Source organism: Phodopus roborovskii, unplaced genomic scaffold (assembly GCF_943737965.1).
Source record: "Phodopus roborovskii unplaced genomic scaffold, PHOROB, whole genome shotgun sequence".
NCBI classification, from domain to species: Eukaryota; Metazoa; Chordata; class Mammalia; order Rodentia; family Cricetidae; genus Phodopus; species Phodopus roborovskii.
In genome coordinates this window covers 26,723-37,911 of record NW_026125976.1, presented here as the reverse complement: position 1 = coordinate 37,911, position 11,189 = coordinate 26,723, and the positions used below count along the sequence as shown (strand labels likewise).

Genomic DNA, 11,189 nt, shown 5'->3' with positions numbered 1-11,189 from the left:
GAATAACGAGCAAAATCCACACACAATCACAACAACAAGAGCAAATCCAAAGCAAGCAAGTATTAGCAATCAATGGTCATTATTATTACTCAATATTAATGGTCATAACTTGCCTGAAAAAAGACACATGCTAACAGAATGGAGAAGAAGACAGAATCCATCCTTCTGCTCCATACAAGAAACTAAATTCAACTTCAAACAAATATGTTAACACAGAGTAAAGAGTTTGGAAAAGATTTTCCAATCAACCCAAAAGCAAGCCATTATAGTAATTTAATATCTAACAAATTAGACTTTAAACTAAAATCAATAAAAAGAGATGAAGAAGGTAATTTTGTATTCATCACAGGAGAAAGGAATCAAGATGAAATCTCAATTCTGAACATCTATGCCCCAAATACCAGTACATTCACATTTGTAAAAGAAATATTACTAAAATTCAAATCACACATAAAACCACACACACTAGTAGGAGATATCTATACTCTAGTCTCACCACTTACAGGATAACCAGACAGAAACTTGCCAAAGAAATGAGGAACTAACAGAAGTTATGACCCAACTGGGTTTAAAAGACAATTATAGAACATTCCATCCAAACACAAAAGAATGTACCTTCCTCTCAGCACCACATGGAATCTTCTCTAAAATAGACCACATACTCTGCAACATAGAAGACCTCAATAGGGACAAAATATTGGAATAACTCCCTGTATCTTATGAGACCACCATGCTTTAAAGTTAGAATTCTACAACACAAATTGCAGAAATACTACAAACTCATGGAAATTTAACAATGTGCAATTGCAGTATTCCTCGATCACAGAAAAAATAAAGAAATTAAAGACTTCCTAGAATTCAATGAGAATGATGACGCAATATATACAAACTTATGGGACACTTTGAAAGCAGTGCTAAGAGGGAAGTTCATAACACTAAATGCCCACATGAAGTCACTACAAAATTAAAAGCACAAAAAATGAAGCAAAGTCAACCTGGAGGAGCAGATGCCAGGAAATAATCAAACTGAGGGATGAAATCAATAAAGTAGAAACAAAGAAAACAATACAAAGAACCATTGTAGCAAAGAGTTACCTCTTTGAGAGAATCAACAAGGCAGACAAACCTTTATACAAACTCACCAAAAAGCAGAGATAAAACATGCAAATTAACAAGATCAGAAATGAAAAGGAGGACATGGCAAGAGACACTGAGGTAATGCAGAGAATATTCAGCTCATACTTTGAAAAGCTGTACTCAACAAAACTTGAAAATTCAAGGGAAATGGAAAATTTTCTGGATAGATATCACTTGCCAAAATTAAATCAAGAACAGATAAGCAATTTAAATATGCCTATAAACCCTAGTGAAATAAAAGCAGTCATCAAAAGTCTCCCAACTAAAATAAAAAAGCCCACGGCCAGATTGTTTCAGTGCAGAATTCTACCTGAAATTCAAAGAACAACTAACACCAATACTCCTCAAAGTGTTCCACAATAGAAGCAGAAGGGTCATTGTGAAGTCTTTTTACAAGACTACAATTACCTTGTTACCAAAGGAACACAAAAACAACTAAGAAAGAGAACTACCAACCATTTTCTCTCATAAACATTGATCCAAAAATACTCAGTAAAATACTGTTAAATCGAATCTATGAACACATGAGAGAAATCATCCACCATCATTGATTCGGCTTCATCCCAGGGAGGCAGGTACGATTCATCATATGAAAATTCATCAATGTAATGCACCATAGGTCGGACTAGGATGCAAGAAGACTCCTGACAGGATAGTTCACCGGGACAGGCTCTCCCATGGGTACACAGGCCCCAGGCCTCAGGAAGCTCCGAGAAGGAACCTCCATGAAATCTTTCTAAGGGGGCTTTGTTTTGGCATATAAAAAGGATGTTGACTTTGATAAACTGATTCTTTCCTTGTCGTGTCACTGAAATTGTTGACTCTACTACATGTGTTCTGGTAAAATTTTGGTGTGTCTTAGGTATAATATCATGACATATGAATATAAGAATAATTTAAATGCATCCTTCCTTAAGTGTGTGATTTTAATTCCCTTCACTTCCTGTATTGCTCAGTTTAAATGTCCAAGACAGCATTGTAGAGTACTGGGGATATTGGGCTCGTTGTCTTCTTCAAGATTTTAGAGTCTTTCTTTCCACGTTTTCTACATATAGGATGGTTTGGCAGGATGTTTGTCACAGAAGGCTTTTAATATTTTGAAGTATGTTGCCTCAATTCCTACTCTCTATGGGAGTTTTATATTGGAAGAATGATGTAAATTGTCACAGACTTTTTTCTTCATCTAATGAGTTTACCATGTGCTTTGCTGCCTTAATTACATTTTATTATTAATTATATTTATAGAATTCTGAATTGAACGAAGTCTATGTTACTGGGATAATGCCACCTTAATCATTGTGGATTGGCTCATTGATATTGAGATGTATTCATTTATTAGTATTTTGTTAAGGATTTTTGTCACTATAATCGCCAGTAGTGTTTTTCTCTTTGTACCATAAGTGTGGAGCAGACTATGTAGGTGTGGCTATGTGTTCCTTAATAGGGAATAAATTATTACTGAGTAATCATAAAATATTTGGAAGTTATCCTTCATACTCTACATCAAAAACAAGACTTTGAGAGAGGATGGATGGAATTCGTCTTTGAAGGACTTGAGGTAAGACTGATGTTTCCTTTTTAGGATCATTCCTGTTGATTTTGATAGCAGCTGAAGCACTTTTTACTTCCACTAACAAGTACTAAGCACAGTCCTTTCCCTGCATCCTCACTAACGTGCGTTAAAATTTCTTTAATGGATGTTTATCATGCTGAGAGAAGTAAGACAAAAATCTCTAAATAGTTTTCAATTCTTTTGCCCTGCTGGCTAAGATTGTTGAACACTTTTAAACGTTTCTCAACCATTTCTGTTTCACTTTCTGAGAACATGCTTTTTAGTTCTATAATCCAATTCTTGAAATTGAGTCATTTGTTTTCTTGTTGTTTATTTTGCTGGGGAAACAGGGAAAGAAGGATCCCTGTGCATTGTTAAGCTACAAAACTGATGCCTTACGGAGAGGAGACGCCAGGCTGTTTTGAGAATGTATCTGAAAAAAAAAAATACATTCTATAATTTGATGACAGAAGATTATAACTGAACATCATGAGAGTACAACTAACTACACTGATATTTAAATTATCTCTCTAGGAGTCCTTATTAAGAAATTGCCATTAATAATATACTTGGAAAGTACACTAGTTGATGAAAAGAATATTAGAATTTTGGTATATTTATTAAACCAAGCATGGTTTAATTTCTATAGCTCAGGACGTAAATTCAACTAATCAATTTTGAATTACCTCTCAAATTGGATATATATGATACATGAGGTCACAATGTGCATGGTGTGCTTTAGCACCTCCATGCCATTTGCACACTCAGCCGCTTATGTATCAACTAGCAATAGTAAAAGAACTAGTCATATCAGTTTTACCTTTGAAATGAGGCCACTTATATGTAATTGAGAAGAAAAAAAGCCAGCACTAAACATGAATAAATTTGAGAAACACTAGTGGACACAACTGGGTTATAAATATCTGTGTCAATTACTTGTCTCTCAACACATACACACACACACACACACACACACACAATTGAAAACACATATATTAAAATAAATATGTATATTCATGTAAAACTTGAAAACTGGAAGAAGACTTTGAGTGCCCATGAATAAAATTAGTTAGTTTGAAAATGAGGGTGGAAATGAGGTAAATTTACATTGAATGTATAAAATTTAAAAAAAAAGCATTAGTCAAGTATCATCTTCTAAGGGAATATTAACTTACAAGAGGCCCAAAGTAAGGTTAAATAGCAGATTTTATACCAAAACATGATGTCATAATTTTATTCATGTCTGTAGATTATATATATTGAATGTTCGTGGCTTCTGTTGTATCTTTAGACTTCAAAAGAATAGATGCATTAACACTGTCTGATAATTTTACTTTTTTCTTCATCCAATCCTTCAAAAAGATTGCAACTGACTTTTCTGTTACCATAGCTAACTATAATCTAAGGAATCTTAGAAATATACACAGAAAATTTTAATATGTTCATGTATGAATATAGGGCTTGTTCTCTATGGAACATCATTCTCATGAATTTATTTTTCAAACGTGAATGTTTCACATGTACACTGTTTAAGCATATCCTGACTGATTTACTTACTGAAATCATTTAGCAAAAAATAATCTCCTCAGATGGTCTATTGAAAATAGATTTCTTCCTCCCTTTTCAATATTGTGGAACAGTTAAGGAGATCCAAAGAATATGTTATATGAATTCTTTAAGTGTGTTAGGACCATTCAACTTTACATCACAATTTACAGCTGAAAATATATATGAAGCACAATATAAAATTCACTTCTGCATTGTTCTTGCCCAGCCAAGTCTCTCCAGTAATTGTGACATTTGCATTTTTACTATAGTTTTTGGTAGTATGGATATCATTTGTTACACCAGAGTGATTATTTTTATTATCTTAGTGAATATTCATATGCTTTTGAATGAGATCCATTTCACAAGGTATTTATTGCTTCTTGAAATAATTTATTTAATCATTCAATAAAGTAAGTAACAGTAAATACATCATGCTTTGAGAAATGAAAGATAAGCAAGGAGAGGAGACAATTCATATAGAAGGAAATGGTGATTTATTTATGATGCTGATTCCATGACCAAGAGGATATGATGCATAATTGCCATCCTGTTCTGACCTGTGCACACATGAAAGCAAAAATTAAACGTGGTTGAACAGACAGAAAATACTTCATCCTTAAGAGTGCATGCATATAAAATTAAATATCATAATATTGAGTATATATAAATGATTATACAAAAACGGTTTCCTTCCTGAAAATCACCAATACCTTCTACTGTGGATTATATAGGAGCACAGTCTACAGCGAATAATGACATTCTCTGTCCCCACATGAAAATATTGATTGAGAGGTTTCAAAGAATATATTGAAAACATTAACACTCTTGTACCATATCGTGACAGATAATATTCCAGAATCATAAGTAAAGTAAGATTTTTCAAATACCAACAAACATTTTGATAGAATATTCCTAAATATAAAATATTACCAATACTAAATAAAAGTCCTTCATATAGTTTTATAAATAAAAATATTATATCTTCCATTTAAATAACCATAACATTTTCAGCTTTAAAAGACAATAAAAAGCTCTGTCTTGATTTTGCCTACTTTTCAGTTCATTTTATACTTTGTCAAGACTTTTTTTAATTTTTATGTTAGAACACAAATCTATTCAAATATCAATAAGGTTAAGCATGGCCTCTGCTTATACTTACCTACAGAAGGTCTTTATTTAGGACAAGTATCTGAAAGAGAACATGAGTAGTAAGGATTGTCAAAGAGTGTTATAAGGATATATGAAAAGTTACCCCAATCATTATTGCTGCAAATGACAAATGAAAGATAACATGACTAGATATAATCTGAATCAGGTCTCTGACTAACTAGATAGATAGATAGATAGATAGATAGATAGATAGATAGATAGATAGATAGATAGATAATAGATAATTATAGTACATACATATACATCCATATATATTTCATTGAGTTTACCTGTAGCAAGAACATTATGAATGTTTTCTTCTGGAATTTTCTTTTCACGAGCATATTCCACAAGTTTTTCATGTTGTTCAGGTGTCAAATGTTTACTTTTTCCTGTATTGCATGAATGACAATGTCAGATACATGGTCAGTAGAGTTCTGAAGAATTTACATTGCTTCCTTAGTGTCCCACTGTGATGTGGAATGGAATGTTCCAACTTTATCGAAATTCACCTAACTTAGATGGGTCAATACAGTCAAATATAATTTCCCCAAAGTTCCATGGCATTGATGAACTCTAACTTGTGGTATGACATCACATTCTAGTGTTTCATGATGTATCCCACAATAAAAATTACTTCTCTGCAAAAATTATTCATCTGAATCCTATCCACATTCTAAAAACATAACAATAAAGAGTCATGAATGCATGTCAGTGTAACTTAAACAACTCTCCTGAGTCTATATGGTAAATTTCATGTTTTAATTTAGTGCACAGTTGATCAAATAATGCTCAAAATGGTCTGAATTTTAGGAAAATAATATTTTCTCCATTCTTTCCAGTGAAGAAACAAGAATATAAACTCTTCCATTAGCCTCCGCTATTGCCCCTAGTCTTCAATGACCATGCTACCAGAGTGACAATATAATGTGAGAGCTGGTCCACCCAAAAACACATGGTCATTTATTACACAGGATGTTGGAAATCCCATGACATTTATTTGGAGGGGGTCTGACTTCATCCTCATTAGCAGAGTGACACTTTTGCTACTATTTCAGAGATTCCACTACCATTCTTTTTTTTTTTTTTTTTACATATTGATCCCAGTTCCCCCTCCCTCTCTCCCTCCCTCTTACCCTCTCTCCCCCTCAAATGCACCCTGACCACCCTCCCCTCCCATTCCCCCACTCTCATTACACATCAGACCCCCTGAATATGGGTCTCAGTTGGAAGGACTTAGCAGTCTAAGGGACCTTAGACAGTGGAACCAGGATGTATTCCTGATTCACAAAAGGGCCTTGCTGACACATCCCCCATGGATGGATACTGCCTTAACCTAGAGACAGGAGAGAATTCCTAGTCCCTACTTCAAATGACTTGACAGATTTACATGATCCCACCTGGATAGCATTCTTACCAACAATATAAATGAAGTTTGTCACTACGCCGGCTCTATCCACATTCCTGTTGGTAAAGACTATGTTCTCTGGTGTTGCATACACAGGTTGAAATATATTGTCACCTTCAACTGTAATAAGGGAAATAAGTGTCACTGATTTTTCTATTTCATTTGCTATACATTAGCATTGACCATGACTCTAGCAATCATCTTTTATCCCTTATCATATGACACATATGTGCAATGATATTCCTGTAGTCCTTCATTTTGCATATCCCATCATAGTACTGTGACCAATCATTTCTTCTCTTAAATCTGATAGTGAATCCTAAGTACACACACTTTCCCTTTACTCTGAATTCCTTGTGTCAAGACTTTGGAACCACTCTATTGGGTTTTCCTTCCCCTACCAATCAGATCCCAAAGGCCACTTTTCAGTTTCTTCAAAGTATGAAACTCTGGTATTACACCATGCTAATACACATTGAGCTAAAAAATGTGAAAAATATAGACTGTTCTAATTAATAAAATGCACAAAAGTTTTCATCTTGTAAGATTATTGATGAATACTTGTAAGGATAAACATTTTGAGTTTGACAGGCATTCACATTTTATGAATGTATCAGTCTGTCTATCTGTGTATGCAGGGGTGTGTGTGTGTGTGTGTGTGTGTGTGTGTGTGTGTGTGTGTGTGTGTGCTGTGGCGCACGCATGTGGTATATCCACTCACTGACAATTACTAAAATTATAAAAGTGGCTCCCATGAAAAGGGTTAATAGGGTGTGGTGATTTTATATTTCAGGACTACTTTTTAATACCCATGTAAATTTAGTAAAGCATGAGACTTGCCACAAGAATGTACCCTGTGTTCACTTAAATCAAACCAAATGTCCACCTGTGTATACTTAAGTTAAATACTGTAGTTATTGTTTTATCAGTTATTACAAAATTGAAACACTCAGTCTGAAATTCTTAAATAGATTTTCACCTAATTGCTTTTCAAAATTGAAGTTTATCAAATGATATTCCAAATGTAATCTATCCAAAATATGAGAGAAACAATCTTTGAAATGGCACAGTTAATTTAAATTTAGCAAAAATTATGAATAAAAGACAATATCAGTCCTATAAGTACATCAGTTCATGAGGGATGAAGTTTGCAAAGATTTGCAGGCCACTGAGACCTATTAGTGAGTGGCAGACATGTCCAGTAACAAACTGAGACACTGCATGGAATAAAAAATATGGAATATTAACTGGAAACAAATTTTCCCATTGGGAAACTATTTAGTGACATTTTGTTGGAATTATTCAAATCTTTCAGTACTATTGTACTTCTCCATGTAAACTTCAGATGACCTACAGTGTAATATGACTTTGAAGCATATCTTAGTGCTTTGGGAGTATGGAATCCATTCCAAGTAGCAAAAAAAAATGTTCAGGATTTGTGAATTTATACTGCCTGAAGTATCAGCATTAATGTGCACACACACATTGCTTTTGTTCATAGGGGGGAGCTTTCAGATACTGTACTTACACTGGGTCCGGTAGGTGCCATCTGCTTGCTTGTACCCAATGACCTTGGTCTTTGAGCATTGGTTATTTGCACTACAAAACAAACAGAGAAACCATGGCTTATTATTTATAAACCTTGGATTCATATTAAAGATGTCAAGTGTCATATTGAATTTATGGAGTAATAGGATATATGAAGAGTATACAGAGCCTAGACCAAATTATCCAAGCTTATGTCACTTTTCCTAATCCTTGTTTAGAAAATATCAACATGATTTAATCATACAGATGACTTCCTTTATTTGTGCACATTTTGCCTAATCTGAATTTCCTAATGTCCCTCTTTTCCAAACTTCATTTTTCAATGGGTATGATTTCAAATATGCTAATTAACTTGTGCTAGTCCAACAATAATATGCACAGAGTTTCTTTTTATGCATTTGTTTTATGTACTTTAATTGGTAACCTGACATTTAAAATTGTGGCTACAAGATAGAAATTGTTCTAAGCATTTTTATTTCTTGTAGTCTTTTATAGTCTTTCATTGAACATAGTAATCCAAGTGAGAGATAATCTTTGAATCTAGAGCTTCAGAGAAAGGGAATCCTAAATTAGATTTATCTGACCTATTTGTGGAAGAATATTTCATGACATCCTTGACTGAATAATATAAAATGCATGCCTTTCACCCAATTGCTCACACAGTCTTATTCACTTAGTAGAAATTGGAACCTTGTAGACTCCTGAATCTAAAATTAGATGATAAAATTCAACAATATTCCAAATACAAGGATTTATAAAAAAAAAAATGTTCATCGAATTGGAGACATTGTCCAACCTCTGTGCAGTATCCAGATCTGCTCCATCAAGTAATAATATTAGCAAATTGCTAAAGACAAGGTCTTCAATTTCATGACCAGAAACAGAACATGCCCCTATAAACTTAACAACATGAAAGCTTAAGAGCGCATAAATATTCTGCTCAATTTACATGGTTGACAATTTGCTTACTTGACATAAAATGTGACTCCCATTTCACTACAGTCCTCATTACAAGAAAGTTCACGAACGTAGAGTCTCATAGGTCCTTCTTCCTTTATCTTGTCATTATTGTCAGCAGCGATGGCAATGGTATCCCAATTTCCTTGAAGCTGTAATAACAACAACAACAATTTTAAAAGGCAAAAATCAAGTTATTTGTATATATTCACATGTGATCCCAGTCCTTTTAAATATGTAACCTAGCTAGAACTATCAATCAATAATATGTTGTATGTTAGTACAACGTTATGTTCCTACGGATGCAGAATAACTCAACAGTGTAATATGATGACCCAATCAACATAGAACATTGTGAACCTGCAATCTTGCAGAACTGCTCATGTTTTGAACTCTTCTGCTTTACAAATACCACCCACTGTTTCCTTTTTGCATTTGCTTCATCAACAGATATCTGACTGAAAAAGTGTACCTGCATGAAAGTTAGAAAGTTAATTTCATGAATATTAACTTGCATGAACTAAATGAATGATGTATCACATCCACACAAATATGCTATTGATGAACCTCAGACATATGCACAGACCAAATGAATTTACCTCAGCATAATCATTAGCATGAGCCAGACCAAATGCCAAAGCTAGCAGCAGAAAGTTTGTCATGGTGGTGCCTGCCTTTGCTCTTCTGTAGAAGCTCAAAGAGGTCAGTGGTTGTGATGCAACTGGACCGACAAAGCTTTTTATACAGCCAGTTATAGGGAGTTTCATGGAATCAACCAATGGTTATGCTCCACACTAAGCTACATCTGTCTCATATTTCCTTGTTGGCCCGACCGAATAATGTATGATCTCATATCCCTAAACTATAGTGATTAGCCTAAGTGTCAGGTTGTTTTGGGTTTAAAATTGAGCTGTCCTGTCAGAAAGAAAGGGCTATATTGGTAGAGCATTTAGAGCATTTAAGTAATGTTTTTGTCTCTAGAACTATACTGGTAGTCAATGGTCACATTGCATATGCATATGCCCTATATGATTCGTTAAGCAACATGATGAGCATTCTAAAATTCTTTCAAAATCTAAGCATAATACTGCGCAGTTAAAACAACTTACTACTGTATCTGAGGCAATATTAGCCAGAGTAACCACATTCTTAGAGGATAAGATGTTAAAACTTAAGGGGGATTTTAAGATTTCTCCATGTGTTGAGTACTTTAATCTTCTAGTACATTAAATTCAACTACCATGGTATAGGTCTACCAGAGTTCACATAAAGCTTAACTCTACATATGGTAGGGGAAATGTTACAATTACTTGCAATAAATGTAGTTATCGTTAATTAAAAGAAACCAAATCAAGTGTAACAATCTATAAATTTATAATGTTCAGAAAAACTGTTCGAATTTGAGAAGGGACTCTACATTGAAGCTGAATATATTGTTTTTTGTTTCCTAAATTAAGGATAATCCCCAGCCAATTCACTTCTTTACACACCAAAATCAAGGCCTGTTCTGTGTTGAGCCATAGGTTCCTTTCATCTGTTTTTAGGAACAACCAAGAAGAATATCAGAAGTACTGTTTATCCTCTGTGGCTTCCTCTCTAACACATGGAATAACCTGCAATTTGCACTTTGGAAAATTGGGGTGACAACATATAGGGTTTAACAATAACATTATAGGGTATTTGGTGGCCTTTGTGGCCCTTTCTTTCAATTACATTCCATTATTATTTCTATTTCTTTCATTTTTGAAATTACAACATAATTTCATCATTTTCCACTTTCATTTCCTCACTCTGAACCTTCCAATATGCTCAACTCTTCATTCCTTTCAGTTTTGTGGACTCTTTTTTTTTTTTTTCACTGAATGTTGTTACATGCATGTGAGTTTCAAG

General features: G+C 34.0%; 1 protein-coding gene across 1 annotated transcript; it reads right to left on the bottom strand.

Moving 5' to 3' along the window:
- Positions 1-1,640: 1,640 nt before the first annotated feature.
- LOC127218201 (odorant-binding protein) lies at positions 1,641-9,961 on the bottom strand. Its single transcript, XM_051179233.1, has 6 exons — positions 9,899-9,961; positions 9,312-9,451; positions 8,323-8,393; positions 6,804-6,914; positions 5,677-5,778; positions 1,641-1,762 (listed from the first exon to the last, which is right to left on the bottom strand). Exons 1-6 carry the CDS (start codon positions 9,959-9,961, stop codon positions 1,641-1,643), a joined length of 609 nt encoding a protein of 202 aa, XP_051035190.1.
- Between the last annotated feature and the right edge of the window lie 1,228 nt (positions 9,962-11,189).